The sequence below is a fragment of the Oryctolagus cuniculus genome, chromosome 5, assembly GCF_051225735.1.
Source record: "Oryctolagus cuniculus isolate XC-2025 breed Fujian yellow rabbit chromosome 5, ASM5122573v1, whole genome shotgun sequence".
In the NCBI taxonomy this organism is placed as follows: domain Eukaryota; kingdom Metazoa; phylum Chordata; class Mammalia; order Lagomorpha; family Leporidae; genus Oryctolagus; species Oryctolagus cuniculus.
This window is the reverse complement of record NC_142871.1, coordinates 140,664,127-140,686,459: the sequence shown is the minus strand read 5'-3', so window position 1 is coordinate 140,686,459 and position 22,333 is coordinate 140,664,127. Positions and strand designations below refer to the sequence as shown.

General features: G+C 42.8%; 2 protein-coding genes and 1 pseudogene across 2 annotated transcripts in view; 2 read left to right on the top strand and 1 right to left on the bottom strand.

Annotated features, from left to right (window-relative positions):
* Positions 1–2,208: 2,208 nt before the first annotated feature.
* The window catches only part of GABBR1 (gamma-aminobutyric acid type B receptor subunit 1), a 63,790-nt gene continuing 43,665 nt past the window's right edge, over positions 2,209–22,333 (bottom strand). The window contains exon 23 of the mRNA XM_008262637.5: positions 2,209–2,321. Within this exon, the coding sequence (XP_008260859.2) occupies positions 2,280–2,321 (42 nt within the window). The 3' untranslated portion in view covers positions 2,209–2,279. The remainder of the gene's footprint in view (positions 2,322–22,333) is intronic.
* Positions 2,667–3,881, top strand: LOC100352770 (olfactory receptor 2H1). The gene has a single exon (XM_017344998.4). It carries the CDS (start codon positions 2,802–2,804, stop codon positions 3,738–3,740), a length of 939 nt encoding a protein of 312 aa, XP_017200487.3. The 5' UTR covers positions 2,667–2,801; the 3' UTR covers positions 3,741–3,881.
* Positions 10,262–13,738, top strand: LOC149126753 (olfactory receptor 2H2-like; annotated as a pseudogene).

Here is a 22,333-nt window from a genome sequence, read left to right as displayed (position 1 = left end):
CATTATGAAAGGCAAAACACAAACCACAATACACAAAAATTGCTGGCAACACTGTACACTAAAGAGTATCTGACATCTGCCCTTGGGATGGCTACCATTGCCCAGGGCCATGAGAGAGTATCATGCCACACATCACCAGCCCAGCAAAAGATTAAGATTGAAACTGCAGCTTTTCTATATACGTATCACGTTTACACAATAATAGTCAAAAAATCATGTTAAAGCATAAGTTAGGGATCATGTATATTATAAAAATTAAAGGCAAAGGTCCTTTTCCCTCAGAATGAAAAGAACAATGGAAAGAAGGCAAGGCTGGGGAGAGACAGAGGTAGACTGGACAGACAGAGATGAAATTCAGCTTTTATGCACACACAAAATCGTGCTAGTGGGGAGATACTTACTGCCAATATGTGGCCTCTCAAGGCACTTCATCCACTTACTCGGTTTCTGATGCTGCTTCGCACCCACTTCTAAGTCAGTGTTTTGGGACCCAACTCTCCTTTCTTTCACAAAAATAAAGTCACATACTCCTGCAAACATTTCCTGATTAATACAAGCACACGGCTCCTTTTCTCTACAAATTTGTCTCTGGCCAGCCTGATATTTTTGATTCTTTGCCCTTCAGTTCCTAGGGTCTTCTGATGATGGCCAATAAACTCTCCTGGGAAATCACTCTCCATCTAGCCCATAAGCTTCACTGGCACGTACTGATTAGTTCTCCAATGTTTTAAAACAAACCCTTTAGTACAGTGGCACAGAATAGGTTGCTAAAGAAAGTAATGTCAGGCACTAACAAAAAATATGATTTTTTATATTTTATTTATTTATTTACTTCATTTGAATAGCAAACAAACAGAGATAGACAGATAGACAGAGATCTTCCGTCTGCTGGTTCTCTCGCCAAATGGCTGCAACACCAAGGAACTTGACCAGGAGCCAGAAACTCAACTCAGGTCTACCACATCTATGGCAGGGACCTAACTATTTGGGTCAACACCTGCTACCTCCCAGGATGCACATTAGCAAGGAGCTGGAATCAGAAGCAGAAATGGGGCTCAAATATGGTCACCCCAATATGCAGGCATTCCCAAGCAGCCTTCTATTGCTAACTTCACAATATGTGAATCCAGAATGGATCCTACAAAACAAATAAACAATCCTACAGAAGATATTATTAGGACAGTTAACAAAATAGGACTGTTCTTATTAGATAAAAGTACTATATCAATTTTAAGCTTCTTGATTTGATTATGATACAGTAATTAAGAGATCATCTTATAACAAATACATCCTGAAATTTTAGAGTAAAAGGATACAATGTATACGACCTACTCCCACATGACTCAGAGTAAAAATGATAATATGCAAATATATTGAGAGAGAATGATAGTCAAATGAGTGAAAATACCAAAAATTGATAAAAATTTTGTGAGTCCTTAGAACTGTTATTGCAAATTTTCTGTAAACTTGAACTTAATTGAAATTAAAAAGTTTTGAATAGCATATAAGGAAAATTAACCACACATTATATGAAAACAAAACCCTATTTAAATATCCCAAACTCAATATGGTGTACTTTATCTACTAACTTTCATTTCCTATGAAAAGGGGGAAATGAAATCAGTCTATTTGAATTTTCCATTTCTGAACCTCAATCCTTGTAAGAACTTTTGGTATTATAGAACCAAACTGATCATTTTATGACTGATACTGTATTTTTATTATTATTCCACAACACACATAATGAAGAGTTGAAGTTAGGACTTAATAATATTCAAAGAAAATATTTGCTTTTAGTTGAATAAATCATCATACCTTCTTAAGTGCTTAGTTCATTCAATTGATCTTTTTTACTTTTTTTTTTTTTTTTTCTTTTTTTTCTTTTTTTTTTTTTTTTTTTTTTTTTTTGACAGGCAGAGTTAGACAATGAGAGAGAGAGAGAGACAGAGAGAAAGGTCTTCCTTCCGTTGGTTCACTCCACAAATGGCTGCTACGGCCGGCGCGCTGCGCCAATCCGAAATGAGGAGCCAGGTGCTTCCTCCTGGTCTCCCATGCAGGTTCAAGGCCCAAGCACTTGGGCCATCCTCCACTGCCTTCCCAGGCCACAGCAGAGAGCTGGACTGGAAGAGGAGCAACCAGGACAGAATCGGACGCCCCAACCAGGACTAGAACCTGGGGTGCCAGAGCCGCAGGCGGAGGACTAGCCAAGTGAGCCACAGCACCGGCCTCAATTGATCTTGCTGGAGACTGAATGATTTCACATAAAGGAGAAATCACCTTTACAGTCCACATTTGTTTCTCTGGTCAAGTCTCTGGTAAAGCTGTAAAGTAAATAAAATTTGAATTATTCTAGGAATTTCATGCTTACCATTGGAAAATAAGAAGAATTCTACAGTAATGTATGAGATCAGGAAATTCACTCAATAATATTACTTTTTAATTCCATCCACACATGAAGGGAAAATTCGATAGCACAGTCTCAGATCATGATAGGTATTCAATAAATGTTTGCTGAATTAATTAATATTAGTTAATTAATTAATGTCTTACATTATCATCTTTTGCAACTAGCCAGTAAGTCAGAAGTACTAAGGTGAGACTCCAACCATTGTCTGCACGTCTCTGGTTTGCTCACTTCCATGAAACAGTGGACCAGCAAGAATAGGAGAAAAGAAGGAGCTACTGGATGGTGAAGTGACTAAAAATAGGAGCCTGAGTGGCCAGAGGAAAAAAAGAAACACCTGCTTTGGTATAACCTGAAGATAACCAAGGTAAGTTTTTATAAGACCGCATGCTGCACCATGGTCAACCAAAGCTCCCCCGTGGGCTTCCTCCTTCTGGGTTTCTCTGAACACCCAGGACTGGAAAAGATTCTCTTCGTGGTTGTCTTGATTTCCTACCTCCTGACCCTGGGGGGCAACACACTCATCATCCTGCTGTCCCTGCTGGACCCCAGGCTCCACTCTCCAATGTACTTTTTCCTCCGCAACCTCGCCTTCTTGGACCTCTGCTTCACCACAAGTTTCATCCCCCAGATGCTGGTCAACCTCTGGGGCCCGGAGAAAACCATCAGCTTCCTGGGCTGCTCTGTGCAGCTCTTCATCTTCCTGTCCCTGGGGACCACTGAGTGCATCCTGCTGGCAGTGATGGCCTTTGACCGTTATGTGGCCGTCTGCCAGCCCCTCCACTACGCCACCATCGTCCACCCTCGCCTGTGCCGGCAGCTGGCATCTGTGGCCTGGGTTATGGGTCTAGTCCAATCAATAGTCCAGACCCCACCCACCCTTCGCCTGCCCTTCTGTTCCCATCACCAGATAGATGATTTTTTATGTGAAGTCCCTTCCCTAATTCGACTCTCCTGTGGGGATACTACCTACAATGAAATCCAGTTATCTGTGTCTAGTGTTGTCTTTGTGGTGGTGCCTCTCAGCCTCATCTTTGTCTCTTACGGTGCCATTGCCTGGGCAGTGCTGAGGATTAACTCTGCTGTAGCATGGAGAAAGGCACTCAGAACCTGCTCCTCCCATCTCCTGGTTGTCACTCTCTTCTACAGCTCAGTCATTGCCGTCTACCTCCAGCCCAAAAATCCCTATGCCCAAGAGAGGGGTAAGCTCTTTGGCCTCTTCTATGCAGTGGGCACTCCTTCTCTTAACCCTCTCATATACACCCTGAGGAACAAGGAGGTAAAGAAGGCACTCAGGAGGTTGCTGGGGAAGGATGCAGAGAACAGGGAAAACTGAGAGAGCTGCTTAATGTACTTTCTAAATAAAGTTTCTAATGATTTTGAGAAGTTTTTGTTTTTCAGACCATTACCTTCTCCATACACACCACTACAGTAGGTCATAATGTGACCATGTGGTGTCTAGGTGGGAGAGGATGAGATTAAGAGGAAGTAGTGATAGCCATAATATACCTTAAATTCAAATATTATCATGTCTGTCCTTTGTTAGTATTTCTTCTCCATTCTGTTTTACTGTCTTCACTTCTATAGATTGCCTAATTCCACCAATGTCCACTCTGTCTCCAATTGTCCCGCCAATGTTGAGGAACTACTCTAAATGGCATTCTGGAGACTTTGCACATAACTACATAGGTCACACAAGCAAGTTTGAACCATAACTAATTTGATCCTTGGAAGGGTAGCTTTTGATCCTCCTGGAATATAAAGATGGGAAACTTGTTAGTATCTACCTAAGGGCTATTTATCCCTCTCTTCCTCATGTCACCTGGGAGGCTGTCCTTATTGCTGCCCAGGTTCTCATGGACCATGAGGCTTTCTGCCCCCACATCATTTAGGATATAGCTGAAGAAATTTGGAGATTGAGCTGTAGTATATAACTGGGATATCCCAAACAGTGTTTTAGTTCTCTGGTCCCTTTTTCCTTCAGTTTTATCTGGTGCATAGCACAAAGACCCAAGGAGCTGGCAACTTTGACTTTTATTTGCTTGAAAATAATAAACTCGCTGACTCTAAAAGTGGTCCACTATGTCTTTGCCACTCAAATCAATTGCCCTTGGCCTTGACTCATACTCATCATAAGAGTATTTTACAGTCATCACTGTAACTCTATATTCAATTCATTTCCAGTTCCTACCATGTTTGCTTAGTCAATCTGGGTTACTATAATAAATTTGCAGAAACTGAGAAGATTGTAAACAACAGATCCATTTTTTGCAGTATTGAAAGCTGGCAAGTCCAAAGTTAAAGTAGATTCCATGTCTAGTGAAGGTCCACTTTCTGACCCTAAGATAGTGAGTTCTTACTGTGTCTTCACATACTTCACATATAGCTAGCTCTCTGGAGTCTCCTTTATAAGGGCACTAATCCTGATTATGACAGCTCTTCTTTCAGGACCTAATCATAATCCAAAGGACTCATCTCCTAACACAGTCACCTTGAGGGTTAGGTTTCAGCATAGGAATTGGGCGGGCATAAGCACTCAACCCATCACACATTGTCTTCTTTCCTCTTTCCTCAAGGTCCTTTCTAATTCCTTGCCCTTCTTATATTGATCCACTTCTGCCTTCTTTTCTCCTTCAAAGAACAAAGAGGTGAAAGAATTAAAACTCAGCATGTTTATGATCTCATACACAATCTCATGCACAAAATATAGACCCCAATTTTCTCATTCCAGCCAACTTTCAAATGTGTATAGCTGTTATCAAACTGTAGTTACAAAGAATAGTTCCCTTGGGACTGAAATAGAAGTGGAATATGAAGGAGAAACGTTTACTATTTCATTTGTGGTGTTTCTTTCCTTCACACCAAACCAAGAAAGGACAACATCATGTAACCTCTGGGTTATAGCAGGATGTTCCAATGGGTACTTTGTTGCTAATAGGTAAACACAAAATATAAAGAGTACAGAACTTCTGCCCCATAGATAAGGCTTTCTGTCATCAAGGTATCTGGGCACCAGGGTTGGTAAATGTCAGCCAAATGCAAGTGAGCTTCTCTTTTTCTCCAATATTAATCTACCCCTCCATATTCACCTCTAACATAGTGGTACATCAAGAACCATGAGAAGGCGTCCCTTCTCACGCCATGAGCCACCATGTGGGTTTTCTTTTTTTTAAGCCACATCCGGAGAAGGTGTCTCTGTCCCTGATCATGTGACTTTATCAGAAACAAGGATCTTCACTGTGGGTTTCATCGCATTCAGAGGTGGATGGTCTTCTTAGCATAAAATTACATCCTTTTCTCAAGCTTTAGGATCTTGGAGCCCAACAAAAACACATGATCCTGCATAGAAATCTTGGTCTTAGACCACATATTCCCTAAACTTCATTCCATGTTGGCAGCAAAAGTCATTAATTTCTGCTCCTCAAGGATCAACATTCACCTGGGCAATTGTATACATGTTAGAATATTCTACAGGAATAAAGATGAAATGAAAATATTTTCATAGAAGTAAAATTAGGAGAGTTATCACTAGCTGAAGACCTGAAGCCAGAGAGAAATTTGAAATATCATGACCAAAGAAAGACCCACATAACTGATAGCTATCTGCATACATAGAATAATAATAGTATATTATTCTGCTTTTGAGTCCTTTAAAATATATAACACTTTTGGAACCAAAGTGTACAAAATTGATGGGATATATATAATACATATGACAATTACAAAATAAAATAATAATGACAAAAGTATCTCTGAGTATATAGTGGTGAGGTTTCTGTATTCCACATGAAGCAGTAAACTGTTAATTCTATGAAGTCTGTGAAGACTTAAGTATTTATATTGTAATTCCAAAAGTATCCAATATGACTGAAGACTACACAAAGACATCAGCACAGTTAAATCCTCCAAAAATTATCATGTTCATAAATTATCTTGTTCATAAGCCAGAAAACATCATTATAATTAACAATTATAGAACTCTAGAAATTAATCAAAAGCATGCTGCAATCTGAAGAATGTTCATTCAAGGATAATGACTGGGTCTCAGTAAGAACACTCAGTTCTATGGAATGATTTCGTCATAGCCCCCTTCCACCTCCCAAGCTCCACGGGAGCCTCCACAGCACACAATCATGGTGAAAACTAGCAGACAGAAATCACTGGAAGGACCATGGGGTGTCAGATCCTTCAACGTCCTACTTATAGAAAATTGTCGTTATTTTACTTGTCTGGTTGTTTCCCAGAACTCACAAAACTAAGAGCTTTACTGAGACAGAACAACCATTTTCTGGGGAAATATTAGCTAAAGAAAATAGACTGCCTGCAGTTGTAAATAATAGTTGGGACAAAGAGGCTAATCAAAAAGTTTAAATGGAAATGCCACAGAATAAGATGCCTCTCAGGGGCAGTCTGGGGAAGTTTCTTTGGTGGTCCAATGGCTCCAGTAAGAGCTCCAGGTCAGCATGGGGGCTTCGTGGTGACTGTCCAGCAGGAGCACAGCGAGGGCCTGTGGCCAGTGAAAAGGGTATCCACGTGGAGGCTGCAGCTCTGGGCACCACACCTTCCCACTACCCCCAGACAGAGAAGCTGGGGATCCACCCACTGGGGCCAGGCCCCATTCTGCACTCTGGGGGCTCCAGCACCCCCTAGAATTAAATTCCTATAGAATCCCTTTAGCTTTCGATCTCTGCAAACTACAGGACCTCCAAATTCCTCACCATGAGGGTGAGTATGGACCAGCTCCACCAGGCAAAGGGGCACTGCAGTGACAGTTCTCAGGAGTGAGACCCTTGAGACCCTGTACCCCAGAGTGGGGCAACTGGTGCTGATCATGCTACTGTGGTCCCTTGAGGAACCCCTGGGGAGGTGGCATCTTTCCAATGCTCCATTTGGACTTGTTCAATAAAAGATAGTGTATTTTTCTCTTATTTATTTATTTATTTATTTGAAAGGCAGAGTTACAGAGAGGCGGAGAGAGAGAGAGAAAGAGGAGAGAGGTCTTCCATGCACTGGTTCACTCCCAGTTGGCTGAAATGACCAGAGCTGGGCCAATCCAAAGCCAGGAGCCAGGAGCTTCTTCCAGGTCTCCCACTTGAGTGCAGGGGTCCAAGGACATGGGCCATCTTCTACTGCTTTCCCAGGCTATAGCAGAGAGCTGGATGGGAAGTGGAGCAGCCAGGACTAGAACTAGCACCCATATTGGATGCCAGCCCTGCAGGCTGCGGCTTTTACCTGCTACGCCACAGCACTGGCCCCCAGAACTTATATTTTTTTTTTATTTTTATTTATTTGAAAGTCAGAAAGACAAAGAAAAAACAAAAACAAAGAAAGGCAGGCAGACAACTTTCATCCACTGGCTCACTCCCTAAATGTCTGTAACAGCTACAGTTGGGCCAGGTTAGTACTAGAAACTAGAAACTCAATCCAGGTTTCCCACAGAGTGTAAGGGACCATAGTGTATCACCTGGATGCTGCCTGTGTTGTGATGATGTTCCCATGCAACATGACCTCCTCAGTGACCCACAACCACGAACAAAGAAACCTCAAAAAGAAAAATGTATGCATGGTTAGAAGGGAGTGAACTTTTGTTCTTAGGGCCATTGTAGGAAAAGTAATTAATAGCCCCACTGTTTACCTCTCCCTGAATATAGATAACATCAGACATGGGAATGTAGGGTACCACCTTTTTTTTTTTTTTTTTTTTTTTTGACAGGCAGAGTTAAACAGTGAGAGAGACACAGAGAGATAGATCTTCCTTCTGTTGGTTCACCGCCCCCCCCAAATGGCTGCTACGGCCGGTACCCTGCGCCGATCCAAAGCTAGGAGTCAGGTGTTTCTTCTTGGTCTCCCATGCAGGTGCAGGGCCCAAGCACTTGGGCCATCCTCCACTGCCCTCCGAGGCCACAGCAGAGAGCTAGACTGGAAGAGGAGCAACCGGGACAGAACCTGGTGCCCCAACTGGGACTACCACCTGTGGTACCGCCGCCGCAGGGGGAGAATTAGCCTAATGAGCCGTGGTGCCAGCCACACCTCTTTTAATCAATAATCAAGTCTGTTAACTATTACCTGATGTTCTTCAATTTTTAAAGCAGCATTCTCTGACTTCCAAGGTGATTGATAACCGCACATTAACTCTGTACTGTTTAAACCTGTTTCAGTGTGTGTACTCATCCTGTAACCAAACAGCCCTGTGGAACAGCCAGAACAGGCAACTGACGATTGTCTCCAGGTTTAAATCCTCAGTTTGACTTGCTGAATAAAACTGACTTTGGGGGCCGGCACTGTGGCATAGTGGGTAATGCCATCACCCACAATGTTTGCATCACATATGGCCACCGGTTGGAGACCCAGATGCTCCACTTCCAATTCAGATCTCTGCTATGGCCTGGGAAAGCAGAAGGTGGCCCAAGTCCTTGGGCCCCTGAACCCACGTGAGAGACCCAGAAAAAGCTCCTGGCTCCTGGTTTCGAATCAGCTCAGCTCCAGTCATTGCAGCCATTTGAGGACTGAACCAGTGGATGAAAGATATCTCTCTCTCTCTCTCTCTCTGCCTCTGCTTCTCTGTAACTGCCTTTCAAATAAATAAATAAATCTTTTTAAAAATCTTTAACTTTGATTTCCCAATGAGACTCACACTTATTTTCAGTTAACAACAGGAAGCTGGAATCAAAAGCAGAGCCCAGCCTCCAACCCAGGCGCTCCAATGTGGGATGTGGGCATCCTTACTAGCACCTTACCCACTGTGCTAAACCTTTCCGCCCATGCAAATATGTACTGGGTTCTATATAAAACAAATAATAATGATTCCAGTGGATGGCGTTGTTGCAGAGTAGGTAAGACTGCCGCCTGCATATGGGAGCCAGTTCTTGTCCCAGCTGCTCCATTTCCAATCCAGCTTCCTGTCAGTGGCCTGGGAAAGGCATCAGAAAATGGCCCAAATGCTTGGGCACCTGCTACCCACATGGGTAACCTAGAAGACGCTCTTGGCTTCAGCCTTGCCCAGCCCTGATCATTGTAGCCATCTGGGGAGTGAACCAGAAGATGGAAGATCTCTCTTTCTCTGTCTCTCTCTCTCCCTCTGTGGTGCTTTTAAATAAACAGATAAATATTTAAAAACAATAATGATTCTTTAAAAAATAAAAATCTTTAAAAATAATAATGATAAATCTTTAAAAATAAATAATGATTCAGCATTGTGGCCCAGCAAGTTAAAACTGTTGCCCATATGGGCACAAGTTCAAGTCCCAAATGCTCCACTTCCTATCTACCTCCTTACTAATGTGCCTGGGAAAGCAACAATCACCCAAGTACTCCTACCATATATGTGGGAGGTCCAGATGGAGTTCTAGGCTCTTGGCTTTGGCCTGGCCCAGCCCTGGCCATTGAGGCTATTTGGGAAGTTAATCAGCAGATGGGAGACCTGTGTGTATGTCTGTGTCTGTGTGTGTGTGTGTCTGTGTGTGTGTGTAACTTGGCCTTTCAAATAAATAAGTAAATCTTTTTTGGGCCGGTGCTGTGGCATAGTGGATAAAGCCACCACCTGCAGTGCCGGCATCCCATATGGGCACTGGTTTGAGTCCCAGCTGTCCACTTCCGATCCAGATCTCTGCTATGGCCTGGGAAAGCAGTGGAAGATGGCCCGAGTCCTTGGACCCCTGCACCCACATGGGAGACCCGGAAGAATCTCCTGGCTCCTGGCTTCGGATCTGCACAGCTCTGGCCATTGCAGCCAACTGGGGAATGAACCAGCAGATGGAAGACCTCTCTCTCTCTCTCTCTCTCTCTCTCTCTCTGCCTCTCCTTCTCTCTCTGTGTAACTCCAACTTTCAAATAAATAAATAAATCTTAAAAAAAGTAAATCTTTTGTAAAATTCCTACAAAAGATATTGCTGAGAGCATCAACAAAATAGAAATATGGACTGCACGTAGATATCAGTACTGCATGCATTCCAAGTTTTTAAATTTTTATTGCAAAATGTTTAGGAGATCATTTTGTTTTAACATAAGCATCCTGAAATATTAAAGAGTAAAATGGAGTGAAGTACACAGTCTACTCCCTCATGACTCAGAGTAAAAATGATAATATGCAAATACACTGAGGGAGAATGATAGTGCAAATGAGAGAAAATACAAAAACTTGGTGAGTCGTGATAAATATTATATAAAAGTCCTTGGAACTACTCTTGCAAACTTCCTATAAGTTTGAAATTAATTCAAATTAAAAAGTTTTTAACTACATATGAAGAAAATTAACCACACATTATGCAAAATAAAAACTCTATTTAAAAGTCCCAAGTGCAACATGGTGTACTTCAACTACTAATTTTCATATTATATGACAAAGAAAGGTTGAAATCAGTCTATTTCAGAATGAACAGGAGAAGCAGAGATAAATTTCCACTTGATGTGACTTCATAAGTACCCAGAGTTTTGTACAATAGCTTGCCATACCATGGTGGAATAGGCCATGGTCAACCAGAGCTCTGCAGAAGATTTCCTCGTTATGGGTTTCTCTAAATACCCAGGTCTAGAAAAATTTACTTTCATTGTTGTGTTGATTTCCTATCTCCTGACCCTAGCAGGCAATACACTCATCATGCTACTGCCTCCTCGGCCCCAGGCTCCACCTTCCCATGCACTTTCTCCTCTCCAACCTCTGCTTCTTGAACCTTTACTTCAGGTCCTTTATCCTCCAGATGCTGTTCAGCCTCCAGACACCGGCCCCTAAGAAACCAACAGCTTCCTGGGCTGCTCTGTGCAGCTCTTCCCGGCCCTGGGGACCACTGAGTGCATCCCACAGGCAATGATGGTCCTTTGACAGCTTTGTGGCTATCTGCCAGCCCCTCCACCATGTCACCATCATCCACCCCACCTCTGCCAGCAGCTGATATCTGGGTCTGGATTGTGTGTCAAGTCAAAACCATAGTTCAAACATCACCCACACTCTGCCTGCCTTTTTTTTTTTTTTTTTTTGAAGATTTAGTTATTTATTTGAAAGGCAGAAATACAGAAAGAAAAAGAGAGAGAGAGAAGGACAGGCAGAGATTGAGTCAGGTCAGAGGACACAAGCATCTAGTTTATACCTGAGAACTAAAAACATCATCAAGCCTGGAAATCGTTAAAATTTAATTTCTGTTTATTTTCTTTTCCATTAATATTTTGACTGTCTTCATCTCCACTATGGCTTTGCTAAATTCACCACGCACATGGCTGGCCCAGCTTTCATGGTATTATAATTGTTAGCCAAGAATAATAAGTGAATCCCCCTGTTACTAAACACAGAGCCTAAACTTCTAGATCAGGCTCTTGTTTTCCTTATTTTTTCATCACCCTCTCCATGACCCACCCACCTAGAATCCTGCAAATTCACAGAGCTACTGGAAGTCCCTGAAACACACCTCGCTCTGTTGCCCCGGCCTTTAGACATGCCATTCTTCTGCTTGGAACACTCTCCCTTCCAATTTCCCTCTACCATAAAAAGTACTTCTCCAGAAGGAATGGGGTCATCTTTTAATTGTAGAAATTTTGAAGGTCAAGGGTTTGCATCTTCATTGATTGGCTGGTGGTCTGGTTCCCTCTGAGTACAATTTGCACAATAAGCTTCCCTAGAACATCCTCTGAAAAACAACTTTTGATGAGCAAAAGGTTTCAGATTCTCTGCCCCATCCTCCTTCTCAGTTTCGCCTAACTCCTCACATTCTTGAATACAGTCTCACAGGCTTCCTATGGGAATCCCAACAGTTGGAGCAAAATGAAGAACCAACCCTAGAAGTGTCCATTCACAGAATGTTTTAGTTTTAGTCAGTCATCCCTTCTGGTTGGTTAAAGTAAGCCTGTCTCCCATGTAAAAGCTCCACAAACCAAGAATAGAAATCTTCAACTCCCAAACTCACCTAATACCATAGTGTCCCTGACTGGACAGACACTGGCTGGCAACAGAGAAATCACCCACTGAATTTGGGGATTCCCTTCTTAAGGTTGCTACAAGAGTCCCAGGATTCTCTCAAGAAAAACTAATTCAGAGAAGACTTGGATTTAGAAAAATGGTGTCCTGTCAAGGAATGTGAGCAATAAATCTAAAACCCTCTCTTCCTTCCTCTCTATGTGAAATTCCTTCCTTGTCCAAACCAGAGACACAACTATTCCAGACTCCCTGAGTGTCCCATTCCTGGCCTTAAGAAGGGTATCTTCTTGGTGTCTGATGCACTTGGCCTTAAGGCAGCATCAGATAAAATAATTTTATTCTGTGTGTATTGAATTCTCCCAGAGAATATGAATATTATTACTTTATTTGTCATCTAACAAAAATAAGAAAGCCAAAATATGGGAGTAGGCTATGGGAATTGTGATAGGTTAAGAAGCTGGAAGGAAGTAGCATGGAAATTCATGAACCTCCCATCTTGCCTATTGGTGATAGGGTGACTCTGATCAAGTCAGTCCACGCATGGAAAAAAGGCCTCCTTCCCTTTTATCTGTAAAAGTTCACAAGAAATTTTGCCAAAGTGCTTTGAGAATGAATAATCCTTCAGGAATGCAAACTAAACTCAATCCAAAACCTACTTTGAATTCTTATGTACCAATGGTTAGAATTAAAATTCAATGAACAGTAGGCTAATCTGCCTGTGGCACCGGCACCCCGGGTTCTAGTCCCGTTTGGGGTGCCAGATTCTGTCCTGGCTGCTCCTCTTCCAGTCCAGCTCTCTGCTGTGGCCCAGGAAGGCAGTGGAGGATGGCCCAAGTGCTTGGGCCCTGCACCTGCATGGGAGACCAGGAGGAAGCACCTGGCTCCCGGCTTCAGATAGGTGCAGCGTGCCTGCTATAGAGGCCATCTGAGGGGTAAACCAACGGAAGGAAGACCTTTCTCTCTGTCTCTCTCTCTCTCTCTCTCTCTCACACAGTCTAACTCTGCCTGTCAAAAAAAAAAATTCAGTGAACAGAGGAATGCCTGAATGAGAATTTAGCTGTTTCTATTCTCAAAAGTCATCATTACACCTGGACAAAATAGAAAGCACCATTTCAGAGCTCTGGAAATTAATTAAAGGTATAGAAAAAATTGAGAATTTTATTTAGTAAAATACAATAGAAGCAGACATTTGACCTAGGAGTTAAGACAACCAGGTGTAATAACAGGTGTCTGAGTTCAATACCAACATCCACCTCCTGACTCCAGCTTCCTGCTATTGTGACTTCCAGAAGACAGTGATGATAGCTCAAGTAGTTAGGTTCCTGCCACCCACATGGGAGACCTGGATTGCATTCCCAGCTCTCAGCTTCAGCCCCCAGAGCCATTGTGGGTATTTGGGCAATGAACCAGCAAATGGAAGCACCCTCTCTCCTCTCTCTCTCTCCCTCTCATTCCCTCCCTCCCTCTCTCTCTCTCTCTCTTCCCCGCCATCCCACCTTCCCTGCCCCCACACACACACCTCAAATAAAAAACAAAAAAGTCCACTGTCAGTAAAATCAGTGGCCTGGATGTTCCCAACCACCTTCCAACCCCATGGCATGAAAATTCTAGTAAGCAGGGCAGACCACAGGGGTTAGGAGCTCTGTTAGGGGCACAACTGTTTATTTGGAACAGAGAGCAAAAAGTTTCATATCTGGAACATTGTCAAAAGCATTAACAGAGAGACACAGCCAAGATGACAGCTGAGTAAGAAGCTCTGGAAACCAAATCCCTTCAGAGATACCAATGTAAATAGCTACATACACCAAGTCACCTTCACAAGACCTACAGAAGCTAAGCCAATGCATGCAGACAGAGCCCCTGAACCTGCCTCAGTGCTCACTGGAGTTCTGCCATACTGATTGAGTAGTCTTTTTTTCTTAAGATTTATTTATTTATTTGAAAAGCAGAGTTACAGATAGAGAAAGAGGGAGAGACAGAGAGAGAGGTCTTCCATCCACTGGTTCACTCCCTCAATGACCATGGGGCCAGAACTGAGTTAATCTAAAGGCAGGAGCCAGAGCTTTTTCCAGGTCTTACACATGGGTGCAGGGACCCAATTACTTGGACTATCCTCTGCTGCTTTCTCAAGTGCATTAGCAGGGAACTGGATAGGAAGTGAAGCAGCCAGGACTTCAGCCAGCACCAATGGGGGATGCTGACATCACAGGCAACGGCTTTACCCACAATGTCACAACAGGGACCCCAGAATTCTCTCTTTTTTTAAAAGATTGATTGAATGATTGAATGATTGATTGATTGATTTGAAAGGCAGAGTTACAGAGAGGCAAAGGCACAGAGAGAGAGGTCTTCCATCTGTTGGTTCATTATTGCTACAATGGCTGGAGTTGAGCCAATCTGAAGCCAGGAGCTTTCTCCAAGTCTCCCACGCAGATGTAGGGGCCAAAGAACTTGGACTTGGGCCATCCTCTACTGCTTTCCCAGGCCATAGCAGAGAGCTGGATCAGAAGCAGAGCAGGTGGGACTTGAATCAGTGCCCATAGGGATGCTGGCACCACAGGTAGTAGCCTTACCCACCACACCACAGCACTGTCCCCCCCCCCCGAATTCTCTCTTAACAAATAAACAGAATGAGGTGATTTGCAGGTATAATAAAAAAGATGCTACAAAGTTATAGTTATTTATATTTTTATGTGTGTGCTAACTGTCAATATAGTGGCTCTCAGCCTCAAATTTCACTCCAATAGCTGTTCTGTATTAATAGACAGAATTACCTTAAAGAGTTTTCCTTTGCAGTGAGTAAGATATTAGCTTTCTTAGTCAAGAGCTCCAGAGGAACACAAAAAGGAAAAGGGGCTTCTCTTGCTGGGCCCACTGTTGATTTCAAGTGCAGGTATGAGGATAAACCAGTGGTGTCAGCCCCAACCATTGCCTAGAACATGTGGTCCCCCAGTGATTTCAAAGCTGCTAAGGTGATTAGCCTGCTAATCACCTTGCCACAGCTCTCATAATGTGGGCACCCTGCCCTCTAGATCTCCCACCCATATGAAAACAGCCCAACTCCCTCTAGCTGACTGCACCCTGAAAGGTTTTCTTCTACAGCTCTCCCAAAGTAGACACCAGCCAACACTTTCTTCATACTCATGCATCTTCTCAACAGCTGCAGCCTGTACCCCAAAGGGCTGCTTCCTGCTTGCCCAGTAACTGTGGACCAGCTCTGGACAAGGCAAGCCACTGAACTCTGACATCCAGTAGGCTGCAACCCAGACTTGAGGAAGGGGCCCCGTTTCACCCTTACTTGTGCACTCTCCCTCAGCAAGAGTACCCTACAGCCATCTCTATACCAAACAGTTACTCTTTTATTATAGCTTAACAATGCTTTATACTAAGCTTCCCCTGTATCAATCACCATATGATTTCTGCCTCCTGGCTAGACCTACCCCACTTTAATATACATAAAATATTCCTAGAATTATACATCTGTCATACCTAGGAAGAGGAAACAGGTAACTTGAAGAACAGACATGGGAAGAAAGTAGACTTTTATATAAATAATGTATATATATATATATATATATATATATGAGACTGTCTTTTTTAAAGATTCTATATTTTATTTATTTGAAAGGCAGAGTGATGAGGGAGGTGGGAATTCTCTATCTGCAGGTTGACACCCCAAATGACCACAATGGCCAAGGCTGGACCAGGTCAAACAAAGTCAGGAGCCCAGAACTCCATTCGGGTCTGCCAAATGGGCAGCGAGGAACCAAGAAGTTGGGCCATCTTCTGCTGCTTTCCAAGGTACATTAGCAGGCAGCTGGATCAGAAGTGGAGCATTGAAGCTGGCGCTGTAGCATAATAGGTAAAGCCTCTACCTGCAGTGCTAGCAACCTATATGGAAACCAACTGCAGTCCTGGCTACTCCACTTCTAATCCAGCTCCCTGCTGTGGCTTGGGAAGGCAATGGAAGATGGCTCAAGTCTTGGGACCCTGCACCCATGTGGGAGACCCAAAAGAAGCTTCTGGCTCCTGGCTTCGAATCAGCACAGTTCTGGCTGTTGCAGCCATCTGGGGAATGAACCAGTGGATGAGAGACTCTTTTCTCTCTACCTCTGCCTCTCTGTAATTCTGCCTTTCAAATAAATAAACAAATAAATCTTTAAAAAAAAAAGTGGAGCATTGAGGACCCCAACAAGTGCTCCAATATGGAATACCAGTTGGCATTGCAAGCAGCTGTTTAGCTTATTTTGCCACAACACTAGTCTCCTGTCTTTTTAATGTTATAGTTGTGCACACTTAATCTATTCAAATAAATAAAGTGTGTTTGTGTGTGTGTGTGTGTGTGTGCACAGCTGTGTGAATCTTAAGCTGCTATAGGCTCAGGAAAAGTTTATGCCCCATCAGGGATCAGTTCGAGTGTTCATCACAACCTACCAGGAAAAATTGGTCCTAACAATGTGGTAACCAGGATAAAAATTAAACGAGATTAACTATAAACACTTTGTATCATATCCACTCCAAAAACTGCTATACCCAAGAATATCTTTACTTCACAGAGCTATCAGAGATTGCTAATATAACTCTGAATAATATATGAAACAAAATGAACTTTCAGAAAGCTAAATTTGGAAGAGAATCTTAGCAAAATCATATAATTCATAGCTCATCACTGAACTTTGTACTTCAGTCTATTGTCATTTGTGAAAATCAGCCAAGTATAATCAAGAAAACCCAGTGCAGTCATGGGCTGCAGAATAATGTGGTAGCCAAGGGGTGATATGGTGACATAATAAAAAATATGTGTTTTGTCTCTGCCCCTAATTCCTGGTACAACTTCTAAAACCCTTGTGATTTCCTGAGAAATATGGGCTCTGAGAGAATTTTTTTTTTTTTTTTTTTTTTTTTTAAGATTTCTGAATTGGACGGTGATATGTACTTTGGAGAAAATAAAACATCAATTTAATAAATAGTGATTTTGAGTGGGACACTAGGTTGTGGGATCAAGGAATGAGTCTTTGACTCTTTAAGAAGTGAAATTTGCAATGAGATGTGAATATTAAAAAGAAGTTTGTACAAAGATTTCCCAGAAGAACCTTCCTAACACTGGAACAGCTAGTTTAAGCTAATGGTTTGGTGTGTTTGAGGTTCAAGAAGAAAGCTTGTGCCTAGAGAGTAGTGAATAAAGAGAGGAAGAGGTAGAAGTTAAAGCCAAAGATATAAATAGACATGGTCCAGATTATATAAACTCTTTTTTTTTTTTAAACTTTTATTTAATGCATATAAATTTCCAAAGTACGACTTATGGATTACAATGGCTTTCCCCCCATACCGTCCCTCCCACCCACAACCCTCCCCTTTCCCACTCCCTCTCCCCTTCCATTCACATCAAGATTCATTTTCGATTATCTTAATATACAGAAGATCAGCTTAGTATACATTAAGTATGGATTTCAACAGTTTGCTCCCACACAGAAACATAAAGTGAAAAATAATAGATGATTTTTTTAAATGATGATGAAATCAGAGCAGACCTATTGTCATGTTTAATCCCAGTGAGAGTCAAGTTGGGAATTGATAATTTCTTTTTTTTTTTTTTTTTTTTTTTTTACAGAGGATCAGTTTAGTATGCATTAAGTAAGGATTTCAACAGTTTGCACCCCCATAGAAACACAAAGTGAAATATATTGTTTGAGTACTCGTTATAGCATTAAATCTCAATGTACAGCACATTAAGGATAGAGATCCTACATGAGGAGTAAGTGCACAGTGACTCCTGTTGTTGACTTTACCAATTGACACTCCTGTCTATGGCATCAGTAATCTCCCTATGCTCCAGTCATGAGTTTCCAAGGCTATGGAAGCCCTCTGAGTTCTCCGACTCTTATCTTGTTTAGACAAGGTCATAGTCAAAGTGGAGGTTCTCTCCTCCCTTCAGAGAAAGGCACCTCCTTCTTTGATGGCCTGTTCTTTCCACTGGGATCTCACTCGCAGAGATCTTTTGCCAGAGTGTCTTGGCTTTCCATGCCTGAAATACTCTCATGAGCTTTTCAGCCAGCTCCGAATGCCTTTAGGGCTGATTCTGAGGCCAGAGTGCTATTTAGGACATCTGCCATTCTATGAGTCTGCTGAGTATCTCACTTCCCATGTTGGATCACTCTCCCCTTTATTTACTCCATTGGTTAGCGTTAGCAGGTACTAGACTTGTCTATGTGCTCCCTTTGACTCCCAGTCCCTTCACCATGACCAACTGTGAACTGAAACTGATCACCTGGAACAGTGAGATGGCATTGGTACATGCCACCTCGATGGGATTGAATTGGAATCCCCTGGTATGCTTCCAACTCCACCACTTGGGGCAAGTCAGCCTGAGCATGTCCCAAATTATACATCTCTTCCCTCTCCCATTCCCACCACCATGTTCAACAGGGATCACATTTCAGTTAATTTTCACCACTTAAGAATAACTGTGCATCAATTACAGATCTAAACCAGCTTAATACATTATCCACACTTGTGGAAGCCCATGTGGTTACACCCATGTGTACTTCCATCCTTCCGCCAAAGCTCCCACTTCCACAAGCCCATTGTGGCAGCCCTGGGTGGCCCATGGCTGGCTTACGTGAACTACCCAATAGTGATTCTCTTTACTTGGTTGTTTACGCCACTTCTGTTGTAGATGCTCTCTGGTAGGCATCAGCATGTAATACAAGATAGTCACATTTCTTTCTCATTCTCATTGACCCTATTACCCAAGACTTCATTGCCCTTGATCCTCCAAACCTTCTCCTTCCAAACCCATGACCAATCTGCCCATCTATTTACCATTGGACATGTATATTCCTCCGTTAGGACACTTTTCTTTCCATACAAATTGATTGACCAGGTGCAACACCCAAAGCTCTGCCCATTGGGATAACATGTCTACTGTATTCTGCAGCTACCCTTGAATGCAGCTACAATGCAGTAGCAATCCATTTTCAGCTCACGCCAATGTATTATGTTGATCCATCCATGTACCAAGATCAGCCTCATTTTCCTTCATCAGTTTGTCACAAGATGCAACTCACCCAAGGCAAATTAAAGACAATTACAAAGTCTTTGACAACCTCCCAATCAAGAGTGTTGGTTTAAGCCACCAAGTCTTGGAAGGCTTTTTTAATGAAGCAATAAATTGCTGAAACACCCTCCATGAGCCATTGATGAGAGTGAAGAGAGAGGTACTGAGTTAACATAGGGGATGACATAGGGAATCTGGGCCATCTGCTATGTACCTTGCTTCCGCCCTCCAGTTCTATTCATGCTTGATCCAGGATGTACTACTTCTACTTACAACTGATGATGCTTTAACACCTTGGCCTTATCACTCATCCAGTTAGGCAGAATGCAGCTCATGATGGACAACTCCAGCTGTGGTCACTTGATGTCCCATAGTCAGCAGCTCTGTCTCTACTAAAGCTTAGTCACAGGATAGGAACTGTTTCTTAGTAGGGTATGCTTTTCTACAGCTAGTAGTATAACCTTGATCAAGAACCCCAAGAATATTTGTTTATTCTCCTTCAAAAGCTTGCCAAAATGTCCTACCACTGATACCTGTAGCACCTTAGAGTCTGCTAGGACAGATGACCAAAGCAGCCAGGCTGCTAATATAATGACCTAGAACAGCTGCAGAGCCATTTTCTTGTCCATTTTCAAGTCACAAGTAAATGGTTCTGTGCAGCATTTCCATGAGTCCGAAGTATGGAGGGTATGATAGATATCACCATCCTTGCATCTGCTAAAGATAGAATCAAACAATCATTTCCTTGGATCGTGATATTATTCCTGATTTGCTGTCATTGTGGCTGGAGGTGCATGCATATATTCAGGGCTTCCACTCTGTCTTCCCTACAACTATAGATCTTCCTCCAGAAACAAACAAAAACAAGATTCTGCCAACTACCAGTTACTCACATATGCACTGCATATGTGCAGAAATAACTACTTCAGTTGGTCCGTGGACTTCATTCATGCACTGACCAGGATGCCATTTATTTTCGGACTCTAATGCAGGAGTGGCATAATAATGATTCTGCTACATTGTATGAGGATTAGACTAAATGTCCTAAGTATTCTGCCAACCCTCCGGCTTTATGATTCGCTGTTACTACAGTGTGATCCATCTCAGAGACAGAATTAAATAGAAAGGAAGAAACTGAGAACTTTGAAATGTGGGGTCCTGGGATAGGAATTGTGGAACACCAGGTTAAGCTACTGTCTTTGACACTTACATCCTATATTGAAGTGCAAAGTTTGAGTCCCACCTCTACTTCCCATCCAGCTTCCTGCAAATATTCACCCTGGAAGGCAGCAGGTGATCGGTTAAGTAGTTGAGTCCCTGCCACTCACATGGGAGACCCAGATGGAGTTCCTGCCTCTTGTAGGCATTTAAGGAGTGGATGGAAGATTCTCTCTCTCTCTCCCTCCCTCCCTCTCTCTCTCTCTCCTCCCTTCTCTTCTCTCTCCTGCCCTCCCACCATCCTTTAAATAAATAAGTGAGCAAATTTTAAAAAGTGAGGTCCTAGGGCCAGTGCAGTGGCACAATGGGTTAAACCATGGTTTGTAGTGCTGGTTAGAGCCCCAGCTGCTCCACTTCCCATCCAGCTGCCTGCTAATGTGCCTGAGAAAGCAGAAGATGGCCCAAGTGCTTGGATCTCCAAACCCATGTGGGAGACATGGAAGAAGCTCCCAGATCCTTGCCTGGCCCAGCCCCAGCCACTGCAGCCATTTGAAATTTGAAATCTGAGGAGTGAGCCAGCAGATAGATCTCTCTCTCTCTCTTTCTCTCTCTCCCCTCTCTCTTTCCTCTCTCTGTAACTCTGCCTTTTAAACAAATAAACAAATCTTAAAATATATATATATAAAGCGAGATCCTGAATGGGCAGACCAGAGGCTTGGGCAAATTATTTGATGAGTGGCGATCACTGGAGGTGGGGAGGAAGAGGGACATAGAGAAGTAGTGAATGGCCTTTGTACCTACCACAGTGATGACTATTGCTGGCATATTTCTTCAAGATATTCCCCTGACCCCTACCATAATTAGTTGCTAATTTTCTGTGGGCTGTGGAACCCTAGGGTCTTAGAATTAATGAGCTCTTTCTCTCCATAGGAGTCCTGGGATCCCTCCCTCTACCACAATACCAGGTCAGCTTTTCAACCCCCAGAGCTCCTAAATCAGAAGCTAACAGCCTCCCAGAAAGGGGCAGCAGGTTGATGACAAAGGCCTCCCTAGCAAAAGCTGTCTCTGACCTCTATTGGTCTTGTTTTCCATGCAGTTATGATGGGCACAGGGTGCATGGTGCATAGCCTTTGCATCCAGCTCATTCAAGTTCAAACATCAGCTGAGATGTTTACTAACTTGGCAAATTATTTAAACTTTCTTTGCTCCACTTCTTCCTATTAAAAGAAATATAATAATACATGGAGTAGCTGGGGACAGTCAGAACTGTGCTAGTTAATGTTTAGTAAACTTGGTTGGGGGAAGGCAAAGCACCAATTGGAGTGTTTGATATTTTCCACGTTCTAAATACTCCTGTCATGGCTGATTTGAGCTATCAGTGATTTAATCAGTGATTGAATAATTATCTCTTAAAATTCTTTTTTTAAGATTTATTTATTTATTCATTTAAAAGGCAGAGGTACAGAGAGGCAGAAGCAGAGAAAGAGAAGTCTTCCATTCTACTGGTTTCCTCCCCAAATGGCCTTAACAGCTGGAGCTGCGCCAATCCAAAGCCAGGAGCCAGGAGCTTCCTCCAGGCCTCCCAAGCAGGTACAGGGGTCCTAGCACTTGGGCCATCTTCTACTGCTTTCCTATGGCATGGCAGAGAGCTAAACTGGAAGTAGAGCAGCTGAGACTAGCACCAGCACCAGCTACTCCACAGCACCAGCCCCATCTCATAAAATTCTTAAAAATTTAATAATCAAGAGATAGAGCAAGCCAGCTCCAGCACATCACATATGCACGTGTTCATAGAAGTACAGAGTGGTAA

What these genes read in the sequence shown, in the direction of transcription:
- LOC100352770 (XM_017344998.4), top strand. Translation starts at nt 2,802, where the DNA reads ATGGTCAACCAAAGCTCCCCCGTGGGCTTCCTCCTTCTGGGTTTCTCT.